The 23,545-nt window shown below is 41.5% G+C and overlaps 1 protein-coding gene across 2 annotated transcripts in view; it reads right to left on the bottom strand.

Moving 5' to 3' along the window:
- st6gal1 (ST6 beta-galactosamide alpha-2,6-sialyltranferase 1) overlaps positions 1-23,545 on the bottom strand; it is a 157,415-nt gene that overhangs the window by 54,452 nt on the left and 79,418 nt on the right. For both annotated transcript variants that reach the window (XM_042300029.1, XM_042300030.1), the window contains exon 7: positions 1,158-1,259. In XM_042300029.1, the coding sequence (XP_042155963.1) occupies positions 1,158-1,259 (102 nt within the window). The remainder of the gene's footprint in view (positions 1-1,157; positions 1,260-23,545) is intronic.

Raw genomic sequence — 23,545 nt, forward strand, 5'->3', positions numbered from 1 at the left:
TTTACACTTACTGATCATTTCAAAATAATATTTAAATTCTATCTTAAAGAATGTGAGGAGGGGTTTGTTCTCTACCCACATCATTTTATGGATAAATCTGCCATGAAAAATAAACAAATTAACAATGAAAGTTACATCAGGGTCCATATAAATACATATTTGTTATCAATTGTGTTATCAATTGTGTATAAATACACATTTGTTTGAATCTGTGTATAATAAAGAACTTTACAGGGGTGCTTGATTGCTGTTTGTACAGAACGCTCGGATCAACCCTTAAAGACTTGTGTGGGGCTAAAGCTTCAGAGGGTGTGAACGATGCTGAATGGGTGTAGTTAAAGAAGGGCTCTCCAGTAGTAGTACCAAAACATTCAAAGGCCATTTTCTCAAAAGTGAGTTTACAAGTTTATCAACTTGCAAAGAAAAATGACTTTCCCATTGTTTCTCAAATGCAGTGTATGTTATATCATTTTGTAGCTCTGAGTCTCTACTTTATCCAAAGTAAATAATACCATTTCAAATTTTGCTACATAAGACTGATTTGAGCCGGTCGGTCACAATTTATAAACCAAGCATTTCTGTTAAGTGAGTTCGCCAGATCAGAGGCAGTAGAGATGACCAGGGATGTAAGTGAATTGGACAATTTTCCTGTCCTGCTAAGCATTCGAAATGTAACGAGAACTTTTGGGTGTCAGAGTAAATGTATGAAGTTAAAGGTACATTATTTTCTTTAGGAATGTAGTGTAGTAAAAATGTTCTAAAATATAAATAGTAAAGTACAAATACCCCTAAAAACGACTTAACTAGTGCTTTAAAGAATTTTTTACTTAAGTACTTTACACCACTGAGAGATGACGCTATGATCGAAAGTCCGACATCGGTGGATGCGGTGGATTGAGTCGTTGCAAAACACATTTTTGTTGCTTAAACAGACGGATTTTGACGGGGATGTTTTTTTAAGCTAAATAGATTTCCGCGGGGGCATGGACATCAACTCTAGGGGGTTAATGATCTTTACTGGTCTTGATTGTTCTTGACTAGTCTTGACTGGTCTTTACACTCAATCTTTACTGGTTTTGAAAAGTTTTTATTGGTCTTGAGTAGTATTTACTGGCCTCTAATTATCTCTACTGGTATTTACTCTCCCCAAGTCATACCTGGCTGAGGTCAGCAGAAAAGGGGGAAGGGTCCCAGGCCACCAGAACACCTGTGCTGTACAGAGAGCTGGACAGGAAGCGGTGGTCGTCTGATGCCATCACCTGCGGGACAGGTAACAACGTTGTATCACCTATTACAGGTAAGAACACAGCTTTATACAACATATATAGGTAACAGCACAGGTTTATGCTTTATATAAATTTACATTTGAGTCATTTAGCAGAAACTCTAATCCAGGGCGACTTACCTTGCATTCGGAAAGTATTCAGACCACTGACTTTTTCCACATTTTGTTAAGTTACAGCCTTTTTCTAAAATTGATTAAATAAAAAAATGTCCTCAATCTACTCAAAATACCCCATAATGACAAAGCAAAAACTTTTTTAAATATTTTTTTATATTTGAAATTTTTATTTTGTATTTTTTTAAATACCTGACTTACATAGAGTCGAAGTAGGAAGTTTACATACACTTAGGTTGGAGACATTAAAACTAATTTTTCAACCACTCCACAAATTTCTTGTCAAACTATAGTTTTGGCAAGTCGGCTAGGACATCTACTTTGTGTATGACACAAGTAATTTTCCCAACAATTTTGTACAGACAGACCTTTTCACTTATTCACTGTATCACAATTCCAGTGGGTCAGAAGTTTACATACACTAAGTTGACTGTGCCTTTAAGCAGCTTGGAAAATTCCAGGAATTATGTCACGGCTTTAGGAGCTTCTGATAGGCTAATGTACATAATTTTACTCAATTGGAGGTATATCTGTGGATGTATTTCAAGGCCTACCTTCAAACTCAGTGCCTCTTTGCTTGACATCATGGGAAAATCAAAAGAAAAAAACTGTAGACCTCCACACCTTGGGTGCAATTTCCAAACGCCTGAAGGTACCACATTCATCTGTACAAACAATAGTACGAAAGTATAAACACCATAGGACCATGCAGCCGTCATACCGCTCAGGAAAGATACACGTTCTGTCTCCTAAAGATAAATGTACTTTGGCGCAAAAAGTGCAAATCAATCCCAGAACAACAGCAAAGGACCTTGTGAAGATGCTGGAGGAAACAGAAACAAAAGTATCTATATCCACAGTAAAACAAGTCCTATATTGATATAACCTGAAAGGCAGCTCAGCAAGGAAGAAGCCCCTGCTGAAAAACTGCCATTAAAAAAGTTTCTTCCAAAGACTACGGTTTGCCACTGCACATGGGGACAAAGATCCTACTTTTTGGAGAAATGTCCTCTGGTCTGATAAAACAAAAATAGAACTGTTTGGCCATAATTACCATCGTTATGTTTGGAGGACAAAGGGGTGGGGGGGGGCTTGCAAGCCGAAGAACACCATCCCAACCGTGAAGCACGGGGGTGGCAGCATCATGTTATGTGGGTGCTTTGCTGCAGGAGGGACTGATGCTCTTCACAAAATAGATGACATAATGAGGAGGGAAAATTATGTAGATATATTGAAGCAACATCTCAAAACATCAGTCAGGAAGTTTATAAAGCTTGGTTGAAAATGAGTTTTCCAAATGGACAATGACCCCAAGCATACTTCCAAAGTTGTGGCAAAATGGCATAAGGACAACAAAGTCAAGGTATTGGAGTGGCCACAAACCCTGACCTCAATCCTATTGAAAATGTGTGGACAGAACTGAAAAGGCACGTGAGAGCAAGGAGGAATAGGCCAGCAAGTTGTGGGAAGCTTGTGGAAGGCTACCCAAAACGTTTGACCCAAGTTAAACTATTTAAAGGCAATGATACCAAATACTAATTGAGTGTATGTAAACTTCTGATCCACTGGGAATGTGAATAAATAAATAAAAGCTGAAATAAATCATTGCCTCTACTATTATTCTGACATTTCACATTCTTAAAATAAAGTGGTGATCCTAACTGACCTAAGACAGGGAATTTTTACTAGGATTAAATATCTGGAATTGTGTAGAACTGAGTTTAAATGTATTTGGCTAAGGTGTATGTAAACTCAACAATAAGTATTCAGACTCTTTGTTATGAGACTCAAAATTAAGCTCAGGTGCATCCTGTTGCCATTTACCTGTGGTAAATTCAATGTATTGGCCATGATTTGGAAAGGCACACACACCTGTCTATATAAGGTCCCACAGTTGACAGTGCATGTCAGAGCAAAAACCAAGCCATAAGGTAGAAGGAATTGTCCATAGTGCTCCGAGACAGGATTGTATCGAGCCACAGATCTGGGGAAGGGTACTAAAACATTTCTGCAGTAGTGAAGGTCCCCAAGAACACAGTGGCCTCCATTCTTTAATGGAAGAAGTTTTGAACCAACAAGACTCTTCCTAGTGCTGGCCACCCGGCCAAACTGAGCAATCAGGGGAGAAGGGCCTTGGTCAGGGAGGTGACCAAGAACCCGTTGGTCACTCTGACAGAGCTCCAGAGTTCCTCTGTGGAGATGAGAGAAACTTCCAGAAGGACAACCATCTCTGCAGCACTCCACCAATCAGGTCTCTATGGTAGTGTCCAAATGGAAGCCACTGTGGTGGAAGAATCAGAATTCGTTGGGTAACATAGATAATTAAGATGTCTTATCTGCATAATATGCTTATGTGATATACTTGTTATTAGAATGGATCCTTTCGAACTCTGGTGTTGGCAGTTGCACTTCTTCAGTCACCTGGGGCCCAGAGAGGGGAGAGGTCAGGTTTGTCTTTCACATGTCCCTGGTGATATGCAGAATATCAGAAAGGGAAGAGGACAGGGGGGAACATTGTCTTCATATGTGAATGTGTCTTTACCTATACCCATGTGAAGGGATGGCGCGATTCATGGGGAACCTATTACTTGTCTCCACAATGTCTGTCCAGTCACTCCCTCCTTTGGCATTGGGGGATGTGTGTGGTAGTGTCTGGAACCATTGTATGTCATCTCTGATGTTGCACTTATCCTGGGATAGTGTTTGACCTAGAGGCTCACTCCCCTCGGTGAGCTTGTCGAGGAGTGTGGTCAAGAAGGGGTTTTACTTGAGATGGGAGTATCTGGAGTTGACAATTGATTTATGCCATTGGATGAGTTGGTATTTTTGTGCTGGTTGACGAATCAACCTCAGTACCAGGAATGAGATCGGAACCTCGTCTTAGGGGCCAAACTGAACAATAATTTATAGCGAATGATATCTGGCTACGGGATGCTCCTTTCTCATTTAAAAAGTCTCACCTTGTGACACGTTCTAAACATCTGTGGTTTGTTATGTAGACTAGGGGGTGGATCTTTGCTATAAAAGATCTCAGTAGCCTTTGTGTGGTGGCTCTCAATGGATCATCTGAGGTTGATTCGTCAACCATCCACCGCTATTGCAAAGCTCTCACTAATAAATATTCAGTTTAGGTATAACGCTGACTTGTGTGATAAGTTTCTCTCCTCATTTGATAATCCAGAAATTAACCACCACACCACTCGTCAGTAAAAGACACATGAAAGCCCACTTGGAGTTTGCCAAAAGGCACCTAAAGACTCTCCGACAATGAGAAACAAGATTCTCTGGTCTGATAAAACCAAGAATGAACTCTTTGGCCTGAATGCCAAGCCTTAACCCTGTCGGAAACCTGTTACCATCCCTACAGTGAAACATGGTGGTGGCGTTTTTCAGCAGCAGGGACTGAGTGACTAGTCAGGTTGACGGAAAGATGAACGGAGCAAAGTACAGAGAGATCCTTGATGAAAACCTGCTCCAGAGCACTCAGGACCTCTGATTGGGGCAAAGGTTCACCTTCCAACAGGACAACCCTAAGCACACAGCCAAGACAACACAGGAATGGCTTCGGGACAAGTCTCTGAACGTCCTTGACTGGCCCAGCCAGAGCCAGAGCCCGAACATCTCTGGAGAGCCCGAAAATAGCTGTGCAGCAACGCTCCCCATCCAACCTGACAGAGCTTGAGAGGTTCTGCAGAGAAGAATGGGAGAAACTCCCCAAATACAGGTGTGCCAAGCTTGTAGGGTCATACCCAAGAAGACTCAAGGCTGTAATTGCTGCCAAAGGTGTTTCAACAAAGTACTGAGTAAAGGGTCTTAATACTTATGTAAATGTTGTATCATTTTTTTAAAATAAATTTGTAAACATGTGTATTGTGTGTAGATTGATGATGGGGAAAAAACGATTTAATCCATTTTAGAATAAAGCTGTAACATAACAACATTTGGAAAAGGTCAAGGGGTGTGAATACTTTCCAAATCCACTGTCGGTAACAACACAGCTTTATATCACCTATACAGGTCAGGACAGAGCTTTATATAATCAATATACATGTTGGTAACACAAATTCACAGTACCAGTCAAAAGTTTGGACAGACCAACTCATTCCAGAGTCTTTCTTTATTTTTACTATTTTCTACATTGTAGAATAATAGTGAAGACTGGGGACATCAAAACTAAGAAATAACACATTTAGAATCATGTAGCAACCAAAAAAAGTGTTAAACAAATCCAAATATATTTTATATTTGAGATTCTTCAAAGTAGCCACCCCTTGCCTTGATGACAGCTTTGCACACTCTTGGCATTCTCTCAACCAGCTTCATGAGGTAGTCACCTGGAATGCATTTCAATTAACAGGTGTGCGTGTTAAAAGTTAATTTGTGGAATGTCTTTCCTCTTAGTGCGTTCGAGCCAATCAGTTGTGTTGTGACAAGGTAGGGGTGGTATAAAGAAGATGGTATTTTACCAAATAGGGCTAAGTCCATATGGTAAGAACAGCTAAAATAAGCAAAGAGAAACGACAGTCCATCATTACTTTAAGACATGAAGGTCAGTCAATCTGGAAAATGTTGAGAACTTTTAAAGTTTCTTCAAGTGCAGTTGCAAAAACCATCAAGCGCTATGATGAAACTGGCTCTCATGAGGACCATCACAGGAAAGGAAGAGCCAGAGGTACCTCTGCTGCGGAGGATAAGTTAATTGAAGAAATTGCAGCCCAAATAAATGCTTCAGAGTTCAAGTAACAGACACATCTCAAAATCAACTGTTCAGAGGAGACTGTGTGAAGCAGGCTTTCATGGTCGAATTGCTGCAAAGAAACCACTACTTAAGGACACCAATAAGAAGAACAGACTTGCTTGGGCAAAGAACCACGAGCAATGGCCATTAGACTGGTGGATCTTTTGGTCTGATGAGTCCAAATTTGAGATTTTTGCTTCCAACCGCTGTGTGAGGAGGAGGTGTGCTGGTGACACTGTCTGTGATTTATTCAGAATTAAAGGCACACTTAACCAGCATTGTGCAGCGATACGTCATCCCATCTGGTTTGCACTTAGTCCCACTATCATTTGTTTTTCAACAGGACAATGACCCAAAACACACCTCTAGACTGTAAGGGCTATTTGACCACAAATGAGAGTGATGGAGTGCTGCATTAGATGACCTGGCCTCCACAATCACCCGACCTCAACCCAATTGAGATGGTTTGGGATGAGTTGGACTGCAGAGTGAAGAAAAAGCAGCCAACAAGTGCTCAGCATATGTGGGAACTCCTTCAAGACTGTTGGAAAAGCATTCCTCATGAAGCTGGTTGAGAGAATGCCAAGTGTGTGCAAAGCTCTCAAGGCAAAGGGTGGCTACTTTGAAGAATCTAAAATATATTTGGATTTGTTTAACACTTTTTTGGTTACTACATAATTCCATTTGTGTTATTTCATTGTTTTTATTTCTTCAATTATTTTACAGAAAATAGTACTAATAAAGAAAACCCCTTGAATGAGTAGGTGTGTCCAAACTTTCGACTGTTATTGTATATCACCTATACAGATAAGAATACAAATAAATACACTGGTATTATCACGTGCAGAACATGTATTCGTAGACCTGTGCCTTCTGAAACGAGTGCGCATATGAAGTGGCTATGTTGACTTGAAACAGGCCCTATATGCTAGATTTAGAATTATTTAGCAACTTTAGTTGTGAATGATACAAACCTTAGAATGTTTTAGAAATCCAAACATGTCAGCTCCATGATGCGACTATTGGCTACTGATGATTTGAGAATGTCCAAAAAGAGCTTGCGCTCTGTTCTTTGCCTCAGGCTGCACACGCAGTTCTCGCCTCAAGTGGTCATATTTTCACCCATCAGACTATTCTCAATTGAGCCCTGAGATAGAGCCCTGAGTACCAGACAGTTAGGACCTGGTGGATGGACAATAGAGTCCTGAGTACCGGGCCATTAGGACCTGGTGGAGGAACAATAGAGCCCTGAGTACCAGACCATTCAAATCTGGTGGAGGGACAATAGAGCCCTGAGTACCAGACCATTAGGACCTGATGGTTACCCAAACTTGCTTTTGACCAATGAATGTCCATAGTGAATATGATGAGATTACCATGACTCAACGGTTACGTGGAATTTTACTGCAGACATGATTGCTGGTGTGGCGGTAATATAGTCAACGCAACAGCCCTAGGTATGACATATTTCACAAGGTATGTAATTATGATAAGTGATAACAAAAACATACATAGGCCTATGACATTTGAACTTTGTGTTAATCTACACTCAACAAAAATCTAAATGCACCTGCAACAATTTCAAATATTTTACTGAGTTAGTTCATAAGGAAATCAGTCAATTGAAATAATGGCATGCATGCAGATATGCATCTGTTCAAAAAAAGTATGGGCTGGTGTCACGGCTGGCTGAAGGACTGGACCAAGGTGCAACATGGTAAGCGTACATTCTCTCTTTATTGAAAATGACGCCGACAAAACAAAGAACAAAACCAAACCGTGAAGCTATGGGTTATGTGCCCTGAACAAAGACAAAGTTAACTTCACACAAAACAGGTGGGGGAAAAGGGTACCTAAGTATGGTTCTCAATCAGAGACAACGATAGACAGCTGTCCCTGATTGAGAACCATACCAGGCCAAGACATAGAAATACAAAACATAGAAAAATGGACATAGAATGCCCACCCTAGTCACACCCTGGCCTAACCAAAATAGAGAATAAAAAGCCTCTCTATGGCCAGGGTGTGACAGTCCCCCCCCCCCAAAAGGGCGGACTCCGGCCACAAAACCTGACTCTAAAGGGGAGGGTCCGGGTGGGAGTGACACTGGTCAGTATCTGGTGTGACCACCAGTTTCCTCATGCATGTGACACGTCTCCTTTTGAGTTGACCAAGCTGTTGATTGTGGCCTGTGGCATATTGTCCCACTCCTCTTCAATGGCTGTGTGAAGTTGCTGGATATTGGTGGGAACTGGAACACGCTGTCGTACACGTCGACCCAGAGAATCCCAAACATGATCAATATGTGGCATTCTGGTGAGCTTGCAGGCCATGGAGGAACTGGGACATTTTCAGCTTCCAGGAATTGTGTACAGATCCTTGCGACATGGGGTCGTGCATCATCATGCTGAAACATGAGAGGAGGGCGTCGGATGAATGGCACAATAATGGGCCTCAGGATCTCGTCACGGTATCTCTGTACATTAAAATTGCCATTGATAAAATGCAATTGTGTTTCTTGTCCGTAGCTTATGCTTGCCCATTCCATAACCGCACCTCCACCATGGGGCACTCTGTTCACATAAATTACATCAGCAAACCGTTTGCCCACACGATGCCATAAACGCTGTCCGCCATCTGCCCAGTACAAAATGCACCCCCTCCCCAACTTTACAAATATTTTTACATGACCCTCCTCTTGTACTGTAAAATACATTGAACACCCTCACCCCTCATAGAATTAACTCAAAATAATGGTTATAATCACAACTGTAGCGACCCTGTGTTTATAAAGATAGATATCTATGTGCCATGCATGTCTACGGGCCAGAAGGTTAATGGTTTGCTGACCACCATGGACTAGAATCTCACTGCCTGTTTCATTACTTCACTATCAGAGCCGGTTGCAGACAATGATCAGCTAGGGAGAAATCTGATTTTCAACAATTTGATGCCATATTTATAATTACAATACATATTGCCATTTTTTCCCCCACCAATAGGTTTCTGTGCCACCACACAACCAATAAACAAAAAACATACAGACTTCGGGCACTTCCGTATCATGGTTTGCGTTTTCAACACCAGAATGAATAGACGATGTCAATCTTGACTAACAGAAAACACACCCCGTCCTACCTTGTAGGTTTACCCAGTATCGAAGGCATGGCTTGACAATCTCTGAATGTCATTAAACGTTTTGGTGTTTTCTCCATTCATCAAATTGCTGGTGCACAGCTCGGATTTATTGATTTATTTTATTTGTCAGTAAAAAAAACAACAAAATATATATATATATATATATATATATATACACAATTTTAAAAGTGACCAAGATTGCACAATAAAGTCAGGGACTTATTTCCATTGTGGTTCCTACAGTTGCTGCAGCATATGGTACAGTAATATAAGGACTGAATGCACATCTAATTTACACATTTCCATCTGGCTTTCTGGGGTCACCTTTTTATTTTATTGTAAAGATTATGATTGTTTAAATTTCAGCTGCATTTTTAAATCAGCATATCACCTGAATATCGTTACTTTAAATCAGTGTGCACAGGAGCACTCTGAAATAGTCTCTCTCTCTCCATCAATTACATTCAAATTGAATCTGAGAGAGACAGACATTGAGTGTACAAAACATTGAACACCTGCTCTTTCCATGACAGACTGACCAAGCAAAAGCTATGACCCGTTATTGATGTCACTTGTTAAATCCACTTAAAAATCAGTGTAGATTAAGGGGAGGAGACAGGTTAAAGTAGGAGTTTTAAGCCTTGAGACAATTGAAACATTTTCTTTTTTTACATTTATTTCACATTTATTTAACCAGGTAGGCCAGTTGAGAACAAGTTCTCATTTACAACTGCAGCCTGGCCAAGATAAAGCAAAGCAGTGCGACAAAAACAACAACACATGGGATAAACAAAAGTACAAATGTAGTAAGATTAGGGAGGTAAGGCAATAAATAGGGCATAATGGCGAAATAATTACAATTTAGCATTAACACTGGCGTGATAGATGTGCAGATGATGATGTGCAAGTAGAGATACAGGAGTGCAAAAGAGCAAAACTAATTAACAATATGGGGATGAGGTATTTGGGCGGACTATTTACAGATGGGCTGTGTACAGGTGCTGTGATCGGTAAGCTGCTCTGACAGCTGATGCTTAAAGTTAGTGAGGGAGATTTAAGACTCCAGCTTCAGTGATTTTAGCCATTCATTCCAGTCATTGGCAGCAGAGAACTGGAAGGAAGGGCATTCAAAGGAGGTGATGGCTTTGGGGATGACCAGTGAAATATACCTGCTGGAGCGTGTGCTACGGGTGGGTGTTCCAAGGATGACTAGTGATCTCAGATAAGGCGGGGATTTACCAAGCAAAGACTTATAGATGACCTATATGAAGCGAGGGCAAGCCAACGAGAGCATACAGGTTGCAGTGGTGGGTAGTATATGGGGCTTTGGTGACAAAACGGATGACACTGTGATAGACTACGTCAAGAGTGTTGGAGGTCATTTTGTAGATGACATTGCGGAAGTCAAGGATCGATAGGATAGTCAGTTTTACAAGGGTATGTTTGGCAGCATGAGTGAAGGAGGCTTTGTTGCGAAATAGGAAGCCGATTCTAGATTTTATTTTGGATTGGAGATGTTTAATATGAGTCTGGAAGGAGAGTTTACAGTTTAAGCAGACACCTAGGTATTTGTAGTTGACCACATATTCTAAATCAGAACCGTCCAGAGTAGTGATGCTAGTCAGGCGGGCGGGCAGGTGCAGGCAGCGATCGGTTGAAGAGCATGCATTTAGATTTACTAGCATTTAAGAGCAGTTGGAGGCCACGGAAGAAGTATTGTATGGCATTGAAGCTCGTTTGTCCAAAGAAGAAGGGTCAGATGTATACAAAATGGTGTTGTCTGCGTAGAGGTGGTTCATAGAATCACCAGCAGCAAGAGCAACATCATTGATACTGTTAAAGTCGGAAGTTTACATACACCTTAGCCAAATACATTTAAACTCAGTTTTTCCCAATTCCTGACATTTAATCCTTGTAAAAATTCCCTGTCTTAGTTCAGTTAGGATCACCACTTTATTTTAAGAATGTGAAATGTCAAAATAATAGTCGAGAATTATATATTTCAGCTTTTATTTATTTCATCACATTCCCAGTGGGTTAGAAGTTTATATACATTCAATTAATAATTGGTAGCATTGCCTTAAACCATTTACACTTGGGTCAAAAGTTTTGCGTAGCCTTCCACAAGCTTCACACAATAACTTCGGTGAATTTTGACCCATTCCTTCTGACAGAGCTGGTGTAGCTGAGTCAGGTTTGTAGGCCTCCTTGCTCACACACACCTTTTCAGTTCTTCCCATGCATTTTCTATTGGATTGAGGTCAGAGCTTTGTGATGGCCACTCCAATACCTGGACTTTGTTGTCCTTGAGCCATTTTGCCACAACTTTGTAAGTATGCTTGGGGTCATTGTCCATTTGGAAGACCCATTTGCGACCAAGTTTTGACATCCTAACTGATGTCCTGAGGTGTTGCTTCAATATATCCACATTATTTTCCTGCCTTATGATGACATCTATTTTGTGAAGTGCACCAGTCCCTCCTGCAGCAAAGCACACCCACAACATGATGCTGCCACCCCCGTGCTTCATGGATGGGATGATGTCCTTCGGCTTGCAAGGCCAAACAGTTATTTTTTGTTTCATCAGACCAGAGGACATTTCTCCAAAAAGTACGATCTTTGTCCCCATGTGCCATTGCAAACCGTAGTCTGGCTTTTTTATGGCGGTTTTGGAACAGTGGCTTCTTCCTTGCTGAACGTTCTTTCAGGTTATGTCGATATAGGACTCGTTTTACTGTGGATATCGATACTTTTGTACCTGTTTCCTCCAGCATCTTCACAAGGTCCTTTGCTGTTATTCTGGGATTGATTAGCACTATTCGCACTAAAGTACGTTCATCTCTAGGAGACAGAACACGTCTCCTTCCTGAGCGGTATGACGGCTGCGTGGTCCCATGGTGTTTATACTTGCATACTATTGTTTGCATCTGTAAACAATTGTTGGGAAAATGACTTGTCATGCACAAAGTAGATGTCCTAACCAACTTGCCAAAACCATAGTTTGTTAACAAGAAATATGTGGAGTGGTTGAAAAACGAGTTTTAATGACTCCAACCTAAGTGTACGTAAACTTCCGACTTCAACTGTATATTCAGAGAAAAGAGTCGGCCCGAGAATTGAACACTGTGGCAGCCCCATAGAGACTGCCAGAGGTCCTGACAACAGGCCCTTCGATTTGACAAACTGAACTCTGTCTGCGAAGTAGTTGTTGAACCAGGCGAGGCAGTCATTTGAGATGCCAAGGCTTATGAGTCTGCCGATAAGAATGCGGTGACAGAGTCAAAAGCCTTGACCAGGTCACAGTACTGTCTTTTATCGATGGATGTTATGATATCATTTAGGACCTTGAGTGTGGCTGAGGTGCACCCATGACCAGCTTGGAAACCAGATTGCATAGTGGAGAAGGTACGGTGGGATTCGAAATGGTCAGTGATCTGTTTGTTAACACAGTTACCATTTAAAAAACGAGCTGTTAATTCACCCAAAAATGACATTGTGACCAAAAAGAACAGATGAAATGGACATCGTTTTCATCCCAGCTTCTTTCTATGGTGCGACCCGTTAGAACTGTAACCTTCCATTCTTCTTCTGACAACAGACCTTGACCAACTGCTTACCAGGCACAGCAAGGGCCATCCGGACCATTATGCTGTTCTGCTATTCCAAGGATGTGTAACAGAAGAGAAATATAACGAGTGGACACAGAATACCAACTGGGATGGATCTCGAGTCAATGTGGCTTACCAGTGAACCTTTTGGGGTTCATCATTAATACTATTTCTCAGAGGTTTTTGTCCATGACTGATGAAACCCGAAAAAGCATTAAAGACAGAGTTAATGAGCACTTGAGGTCACAGAGAAAGTCTGGACATGACCTGATCTCCCTTTGGAAGGAATTAGGCACTTTACCACGTTTAATTGTCAGATTTTACAGTAGCCTAATAAACAAATGCAGGCGGCTTCTATCTTCTAAATGCTTTATTATCCAAAGGTTTAAAGTGCGCGTGGGCGACCTCATGCAACCGCAACATATCGGATAAAGCATATACTGTACAGTACTGTATTTCTTCATCAGCATCTTTGTGCTTTCGTTAATAAAATAATGATAAAAATACTCTTTGAAAATGCAGATGTTTATTTCATTATTGATCCATAACAAATTACTATGGGAATAAATATCACTGAATGACAGAAATATTGGATCAAAGTAGACTAAAGAAGGTAAACAAATGGTTACTTACTGGAAAATACTCTTTCAAATTGAATGGAAGAGACAGCATTCAGAGGTCAAGACAGTACTGCTCTGAGACAAGCACGGGGACTGGTCTTGATAAATCAACAAGAATTTTATTTTCACTGAATCTCCGTTTGGGTATTGGTTAGACTACAATTAGGATTTGGAAACATTAGGATTATTTTACTCTTAATGTAGTACTGTAGCCTACTCCTGACCGATCACGTTGTACAGCGCCATTATGGGCTATTAGCAGGACAATACTCTTGCCAAGAAGGAGGGTCTGGGGAGAATTGTATCATCAAATGTATTTGTTAGTTAGGTTGGCTGTTTCACAACTGGCCGTGATTGGGTGTCGCTTCGGGCGGCACACAATTGGCCCAGTGTCATCCAGGTTTGACTGGTGTAGGCCATCATTGTAAATAAGAATTTGCTCTTAACTGACTTGCCTAGTTAAATAAAGGTCACGATGTACAGCGCCATATTTTCCTAAAGGTAACCCTGAGGGTTTTGTTTTTTGTTTTTCTTGGAATAGAAACACCATAATATAAATAAAGCTACATTTCTTAAAATTAATCCCACATACTATGTTCTTACACAAAAAGATTTATGAGGTGATGGTGGGCTTCTTTTTCTCTCCCTCTAAAAACATAAATAAATCATTCAAAATAATAAACTTGCTTTGTTTACAAATTACTAAGAATGTCTTACCTCATGTTCAAGAATGGCCTTTTTTTAAAACAAAACAATCTGCAAAATATTATATATTTTTTTACAAGCCATGGAAAGTTGTTTGCAATTCCAGTTTAATCCACCAGAAAAGACAGCATAAATGATACAACAAATATTGTGGTTAAACTCAAATATACTAATTGATTAACATGTGGAAGGGGAAAAGTATTATTATTATTAACCCTGTTTTTCACAAGCGGAGCAGGCTGTGAATTCTGTAAACAACGGTTCTAGGATGGGCTATTAGCAGGACAATATATATTGGTCATATGGGTCATGACTTCTGAGTGGCGCAGTGGTCTAAGGCACTGCATCTTAGTGCAAGAGACATCACTACAGTCCCTGGTTTGAATCCTGGCTGTATCACATCCGACTATGATTTGGAGTCCCATAGGGCGGTGCACAATTGGTCCAGCATAGTTCGGATTAGGGGAAGGTTTGGCCGGATGGGATGTCCATAAAATAGGCACGTGGGCTTATAGTTTTTGTTGGTAAGAAAGCAGCCAGGAACACTTGAATTCTGCCCAGTTGTTATCTTGTTTTTTTTCAGCTATCCACCAGCTCCTGACAGAGCCTGTGAGGACTGCGGACAAGGTTGCAACCAGCTCTGCATCAGAAACAGGTATCAGTGACAGGACGTTTTCACACTGTTCAATGAAATTCAAAACCTCTGTAGTATCCCTTGTTTCACTAAACGTAGAAAACTCCATACGGATGGGGGGCTTTGAGTACATGGAATGGGAGCGTGATGCAGCTTCTCTTGGTGTACCACTCACATCAGGGGTATGACAGCAGAAAGTTATATTAGGGGATGGGGTGCTTGTGGATTTCACTTTAGAGATCTCCTTGTTCCATTTCTCCTCTCTTCTGAGCATACATTCCACCACTGCTTGCTCCAATTGGGCTAGTGAGTTTTTCAATGTCACTACCATGCCCTCAAATTTTTGCTCCACCTACTCTATGAGGCTGGTATTTCTGTTCACAGCACTTTCCAGAGAAGCCTTGAAAACACTATTCAGAGTATTAGAATTATTTGACAATGTTGTTGACTTCCTCCAAATCAACTGTAGTAATAAGTTTGGCATCATTGACATTTCCACCACCATCATCAACATACTCTTCAGATACAACTCACTCAAGTGATAATATTTCAGCCATAGGATTTCAAAAGATAACACCAAGCCCAGGGATGAAGGGCGGTGTATCTTGGCCTGCTTCATCTTGCCCTTGGTCAATGTCTGTTTGTACCTCCTAAATGGCTAAGGTCAGACCCGACACCAGCCATATTAGCACGAATGTAACTCTCATAAATAATAAAATGAGTAACAGTATACCCGCACTGGCCACCACTCAGTAACAATCATCTTTCATCTCAAACCAAGCTACATATTCAAGTTCAAATAAATACTGTATTCATATGAGTGGCCAAAGCAAGACACACAAAAGGAATCAAGTGAGCAAAAGAAGCCTTGCAAAAGGATTCACTCCCTTGGCATTTTTCTTACTTTGTTTTATTTGGATTTTGCATTTTTATTTGGATGTCATGTAATGGACATACACAAAATAGTCCACCTTGGTGAAGTGAAATTTAAAAAATGACTTGTTTCAAAAATTAAAAAATATATAAAAACGGAAAAGTGGTGCGTGCATATTTATTCACCCCTTTTGCTATAAAGGCCCTAAATAAGATCTAGTGCAACCAATTACCTTCAGAGGTCACATAATTAGTTAGATTGCACACAGGTGGACTTTATTTAAGTGTCACATGTTCTGTCACATGATCTCAGTACATATTCAGTACCTGAACAGTACCTGTTCTGAAATGCCCCAGAGTCTGCAACACCACTAAGCAAGGGGCACCACCAAGCAAGTGGCACCATGAAGATCAAATAGCTCTCCAAACAGGTCAGGGACAAAGTTGTGGAGAATTACAGATCAAGGTTGGGTTTAAAAAATATATCTGAAACTTTGAACAGCCCACGGAGCACCATTAAATCCATTATTAACATTTTTTAAGAATATGGCACCACAACAAACCGGCCAAGAGAGGGCAGCCCACCAAAACTCACGGACCAGGCAAGGAGGGCAATAATCAGAGAGGCAACAAAGAGATCAAAGATAACCCAGAAGGAGCTGCAAAGCTCCACAGCGGAGATTGGAGTATCTGTCCATAGGACCACTTTAAGCCGTACACTCCACAGAGCTGGGCTTTACGGAACAGTGGCCAGAAAAAAGTCTTTGCTTAAAGAAAAAAATAAGCAAACACGTTTGGTGTTCACCAAAAGGCATGTCGGAGACTCCCCAAAAATATGGAAGAAGGTACTCTGGTCAGATTAAATTAAAATATAGCTTTTTGGCCATCATGGAAAATGCTATGTCGGGCGCAAACCCAACACCCCTCATCACCCTGAGAATACCATCCCCACAGAGAAGCATGGTGGTGGCAGCATTATGCTGTGGGTATGTTTTTCATCGGCAGGGACTGGGAAACTGGTCAAAATTGAAGGAGTGATGGATGGCGGTATATACAGGGAAATTATTGAGGGAAACAAACCTGTTTGTCTTAATGAGATTTGAGACCGGGGTGGTTGTTCACCTTCCAGCAGGACAATGACCCTAAGCATACTGCTAAAGCAACACTCGAGTGGTTTAAGGGGAAACATTTAAATGTCCTGGATTGGCCTAGTCAAAGCAGGCAAGGAGGGCAATAATCAGAGAGGCAACAAAGAGATCAAAGATAACCCAGAAGGAGCTGCAAAGCTCCACAGCGGAGACCTTAATCTAATTGAAAATCAGTGGTATGACTTAAAGATTGTTGTACACCAGCGGAACCCATCCAACTTGAAGGAGCTGGAGCAGTTTTCCCTTGACGAATGGGCAAAAATCCCAGTGGATAGATGTCCCTTTACTAAGTACTTTGCTGAAGCACCTTTGGCAGCGAATACTGCCTTGAGAATTCTTGGGTATGACGCTACACATTTGACACACCGGTATTTCGGTAGTTTCTCCCATTCTTCTCTACAGATCCTCTCAAGCTCTGTCAGGTTGGATGGGGAGCGTTGCTGCACAGCTATTTTCAGGTCTCTCCAGAGATGTTCGATCGGGTGCAAGTCCTGGCTCTAGCTGGGCAACTAGACATTCAGAGACTTGTCCCGAAGCCACTCATGCGTTGTCTTGGCTGTGTGCTTAGGGTCGTTGTTCTGTTGGAAGGTGAACCTTCACCTCAGTCTAAGGTCTTGAGCGCTCTGGAGCAGGTTTTCATCAAGGATCTCAATGTACTTTGCTCCATTCATCTTTGCCTTGATCCTGACCAGTCCCCCAGTTCCTGCCACTGAAAAACATTCCCACAGCATGATGCTGCCACCACCAAGCTTCACCGTAGGGGTGATAACAGGTTTCCTCCAGAAGTGAGGCTTGGCATTCAGGCCAAATAATTTCATTTTTTCATGGTCTGAGAGTCTTTAGGTGCCTTTTGGGAAACTCCATGCGGGCTGTCGTGCCTTTTACTGAGGAGTGGCTTCCGTCTGGCCACTCTACTGTAAAGGCCTAATTGGTGGAGTGCTGCAGAGATGGTTGTTCTTCTGGAATGGAGATGGGAGAACCTGTTAGGGTGAACATCAGGTTCTTGGTCACCTCCCTGACCTATGCCCTTCTACCCCGATTGCTCAGTGTTGCCAGGCGGCCAGCTCTAGGATGAGTCTTGGTGGTTACAAACTTATTCCATTGAAAAATGATGGAAGTAACTGTGTTTTTGGGGACCTTCAATGTTGTATAAATGTTTTGGATCCTTTCCCCAGATCTGTGTCTCGACACGATCCTGCCTCGGAGCTCTATGGACAATTCCTTCTACCTCATATGATTTTTTATTTATCCTTTATTTAACTAGGCAAGTCAGTTAAAAACAAATTCTTATTTACAAGGACGGCATGGGAACAGTGGGTTAACTGCCTTGTTCAGGGGCAGAAGAAGAGATTATTACCTTGTCAGCTCTGGGATTTGAACTAAACTCAGCAAAAAAAGAAAAGTCCTCTCACTGTCAACTGCATTTATTTTCAGCAAACTTAACATGTGTATATATTTGTAAGAACATAACAAGATTCAACAACTGAGACAAACTGAACAAATTCCACAGACGTGAGACTAACAGAAATGGAATAATGTGTCCCTGACCAAAGTGGGGGTCAAAATCAAAAGTAACAGTCAGTATCTGGTGCGGCCACCAGCTGCATTAAGTACTGCAGTGCATCTCCTCCTCATGGACTGCACCAGATTTGCCAGTTCATGCTGTGAGATGTTACCCCACTCTTCCACCAAGGCACCTGCAAGTTCCCGGACATTTCTGGGGGGAATGGCCCTAGCCCTCATCCTCCGATCCAGCAGGTCCCAGACATGCTCAATGGAATTGAGATCCGGGATCTTCGCTGGCCATGGCAGAACACTGACATTCCTGTCTTGCAGGAAATCACGCACAGAACGAGCAGTATGGCTGGTGGCATTGTCATGCTGGAGGGTCATGTCAGGATGAGCCTGCAGGAAGGGTACTGCATTTGGGAGGAGGATGTCTTCCCTGTAATGCATGGCGTTGAGATTGCCTGCAATGACAACAAGCTCAGTCCGATGATGCTGTGACACACCCCAGACCATGACAGACCCTCCATCTACAAATCAATCCTGCTCCAGAGTACAGGCGTCTGTGAAATGCTTACTCTTTCGACGAAAAACGCGAATTCGACCATCACCCCAGTTGAGACAAAACCGCCACTCGTCAGTGAAGAGCACTTTTTTGCCAGTTATGTCTGGTCCAGTGACGGTGAGTTTGTGTCCACAGATGACGTTGTTGCCGGTGATGTCTGAGGACCTGCTTTACAACAGGCCTAAAAGCTCTGTCCAGCCTCTCTCAGCCTATTGAGGACAGTCTGACCACTAATGGAGGGATTGTGCGTTCCTGGTGTAACTCGGGCAGTTGTTGTTGCCATCCTGTACCTGTCCCGCAGGTGTGATGCACAGATCCTGTGCAGGTGTTGTTACACGTGGTCTGCCACTGCGAGGATGATCAGCTGTCCATCCTGCCTCCCTGTAGCACTGTCTTAGGCATCTCACAGTACGGATAATGCAATTTGTTTCCCTGGCCACATCTGCAGTCCTCATGCCTCCTTTTAGCATGCCTAAGGCACGTTCACGCAGATGAGTAGGGATCCTGGGCATCTTTCTTTTTGTGTTTCAGAGCCAGTAGAAAGGCCTCTTTAGTGTCCTAAGTTTTCATAACTGTGACCTTAACAGCCTACTGTTTGTAAGTTGTTTGTGTCTTAATAACGACCGTTCAACAGGTGCATGTTCATTAATTGTTTATGGTTCATGGCAAAAGCATGGGAAACAGTGTTAAACCCTTTACAATGAAGATTTGTGAAGTTATTTGGATTTTTACGAGTTATCTTTGAAAGACGGCAGGTAGCGTAGTGGTTAGAGCGTTGGACTGGTAACTGAAAGGTTGCTAAATCAAATCACCATGCTGACAAGGTAAAAATCTGTCATTCTGCCCCTGAACAAGGCAGTTAGTCCACTGTTCCTAGGCCATCATTGAAAATAAGAATTTGTTCTTAACTGACTTGCCTAGTTAAATAAAGGTAAAAATAAAAAATAAATAAAAGACAGGGTCCTGAAAAAGGGTTTTTTCTTTTTTTGCTCAGTTTAGCAACCTTTCGGTTACTGGACCGACCATCTAACCACTAGGCTACCTGCCGGCCCATGGCTTGGTTTTTGCTCTGATTTGCACCGTCAGCTGTGGGACCTTATAGACAGTTGTGTGCCTGTCCAAATCATGTCCAATCAATTGAATTTTCCACAAGTGGACTCCAATCAAGTTGTAGAAACATCTCAAGGATGATCAATGGAAACAGGATGCACCTGAGCTCGATTTCAATTTTTTTTTTCATTTTGTCATTGTGAGGTATTGTTGGTAGATTGCTGAGGATTTTTATTTATTTAATCCATTTTAGAATAAGGCTGTCACGTAACAAAATGTGGAAAAAGTCAAGTGGTCTGAATACTTTCCGAAGGCACTGTATGTTAGCTATTGTCATGACGTGCCCTGAGGGGAGGATCATAGCCCCCCCTCTCTCAATTCACTTCAAGGGGCTTTATTGGCATGGGAAACAGGTTAATATTGCCAAAGCAAGTGAAGTAGATAATATACAAAAGTGAAATGAACAATAAACATTACACTCACAGAAGATCCAGAAGAATGAAGACATTACAAATGTCATATTATGTATATATACAGTGTTGTAACGATGTGCAAAGGGAAAATAAATAAACGTAAATATGTGTTGTATTTACAATGGTGTTTATTCTTCACTGGTTGCCCTTTTCTTGTGGCAACAGGTCACAAATCTTGCTACTGTGATGTCACACTGGTATTTCACCTAGTAGATATGGGAGTTTATCAACATTGGGTTTGTTTTCAAAATCTTTGTGGATCTGTGTAATCTGAGCGACATATGTGTTTCTAATATGGTCATATATTTGGCAGGAGGTTAGGAAGTGCAGCTCAGTTTCCACCTAATTTTGTGGGCAGTGTGCACATAGCCTGTCTTCTCTTGAGAGTCAGGTCTGCCTACGGTGGCCTTAATAGCAAGGCTATGCTCACTGAGTCTGTACATAGTCAAATCTTTCTTTTTCAAATCTATCTTCATTTTGGGTCAGTCACAGTGGTCAGGTATTCTGCCACAGTGTACTGTCTGTTTTAGGGCCAAATAGCATTCTAGTTTGCTCTGTTTTTTGTTAATTCTTTCCAATGTGTCAAGTAATTATCTTTTTGATTTGGTTGGGTTGGTTGTGTTGCTGTCCTGGGGCTCTGTGTGGGGTCTGTTTGTGCTTCAACAGGTCATAAATACCTGGTAGAAACTGCCATGCCATATTGAGAGAGTCTAAGAGAACAAAGCACCTCTCTTGGCCAAACTCCTAATCCCCAAAATGGGAGAATTAAACTATATTTTTACTTTTGAGAATGTGGGAATGGTCCGTAGACACTTAAGGCACAGTTATGAAGAGTGTGTTTCATTTGGTGATCTCATGAAGGACAGGAAACTCACAACTGTATCGCTTAAAGTGTACATTTCCTAGCTGTCAGGTTTACATCTAAATATTGTGAAACGTATTTGTGAAAAGATGTAAAGTGATATTAACCTTCTAAATGAGAGCATGGATTTTCATGTAAAGATTAACTAGTCAGTGGCCACACCCCCGTGAGCTCAGACATCACATTAGGCGTCATAGAACCGCCCCTTCTTCGACAGAGTATAAAACCCACTCCTGATGCGACATGTAGAAATAATTGGCACTACAGCTCTACCAAAGGACAAAGACCATACCATGTGGAGAATTTGCTACACGGCTGGAAATGGTTAAACTCTGAGACGATCGATCACTAGAGAATAAGAGCAAATCTTAGACGTATAATTACTAGTCTGCAGCTAGAAATTATGTAAGTCTACAACGAGAATACTGACAACCGCCGAAGCATCTATTCTATGAGAACACTTCCGAATGGTACTCTGAAGTATTCATTCTAACCACCTACAACCACGAAAGACATTGCAACTTCTGGGAAAGTTAACCAGAGACTCTGATGAACCCTAAAGGACGATTGAGGGTTCCAACAGAGAAGACAACAACGACACACTGGTGTAAATATATAAATTGCAATTATTCTCGAATTAGTGGCCGTTCATGTGCAAAGGTATACCATGTCGATGAATAGAATTATAGACTGTATGTAGTGAATGCATTTTGTCTTTCCCACTCTCTCAGTCCCCACCCCTTCCCTTTGTCTACCAAGCCATCATATCTAAGGGACTTTCCTATCATTGTTAGTAACCAACATCTAATGTTTGTTTTATGTATTTCTGTGATTATTTAGTTAGTTAATACATTTGAATATGCTGATTCATTATGGAAACTAGGGTTTGTGTAGATAACCAATAATTGTACAACGTATGGAATGAGACTAATGAGGTAACAATTAATAATCATTAATGGAAGACTAAGATAAGATATGAAAATATCCGAAGAGGTGATTCGGGAAATAGAGACTCTATAAACATTTGTCTGTGGTGCCCCAACTTCCTAGTTAATTAAAGTTTACATGATTAATTTAATCACATAATAATAGTTAAACACAGAGCATTGATTTGTTAAAATAACAGTCTTCACATTTAATGACACTATGGATGACCTCTCTAGGTTTGTGACGTCCGCAGACCTCAAAATTGCATTGCAAGTAGCATTAAAAAGTTCTTAAAGTCTTAAATTCAAAGTTCAAACTAAAATGTATCATTCTTGTATTGTATAGGAGGGCATGTATCAAGCTAGATACATATGAAAGGGAAAGATGCACATCCCTAAAGTTAGCAAAAACCTTTCTGCCCCAAAGTTGAGTGAACTAATCAAATAACATGTTATTTGTCACATGCGCCAAATAGAACAGGTGTAGACTTTACCATGAAATGCTTACTTATGAGCCATTTCCCAACAATGCAAAGTTAAAAAGTAAGTACAAGTTGTGTGTTTTGTGTGTGTGAGTGTATGTGTGTTATGGTGTGACAATGTAGCATGTCTGAGTGTGTGGATGGAGTCCAGTGAGTGTGCATAGAGCCGGTGCTAGTGAGTCAGTGCAAATAGTCAGGGTAGCCACTTGATTAACTGTTCAGCAGTCTTATGGCTTGGGGGTAGAAGCTGTTCAGGAGCCTTTTGGTCCCAGACTTGGCGCTGAGGTATTGCCTGATGTGCAGTAGCAGAGAGAACAGTGTATGACTTGGGTGGCTGGAGTCTTTGACAATTTTTAGGGCCTTTTATTACACCACCTGGTATAGAGGTCCTGGAGGGCAGGGAGCTTGGCCCCAGTGACGTACAGGGTTGTACGAATTACCCTCTGTAGCGCCTTACAGCCAAACAGTTGCCATACCAAGCGGTGGTGCAGCCAGTCAAGATGCTTTCAATGGTTCAGCTGTGGAACTTTCGAGGATCTGAGGGCTCATGACAAATCTTTTCAGCCTACTCAGGGGAAAGAGGCATTGTTGTTGCATTCAAGACTGTGTTGGTGTGTTTGGACCATGATAGGTCCTTAGTGATGTGGACACCGAGGAACTTGAAGCTGTCAACCCGCTCCACTACAGCCCCGTCGATATACAGTTGAAGTCGGAAGTTTACACACACCTTAACCAAATACATTTAAACTCAGTTTTTCACAATTTCTGACATTTAATCCTAGTACAAATTCCCTGTCTTAGGTCAGTTAGGATAACCA

The sequence above is a fragment of the Oncorhynchus tshawytscha genome, linkage group LG17 (assembly GCF_018296145.1).
Source record: "Oncorhynchus tshawytscha isolate Ot180627B linkage group LG17, Otsh_v2.0, whole genome shotgun sequence".
Lineage (NCBI taxonomy): Eukaryota > Metazoa > Chordata > Actinopteri > Salmoniformes > Salmonidae > Oncorhynchus > Oncorhynchus tshawytscha.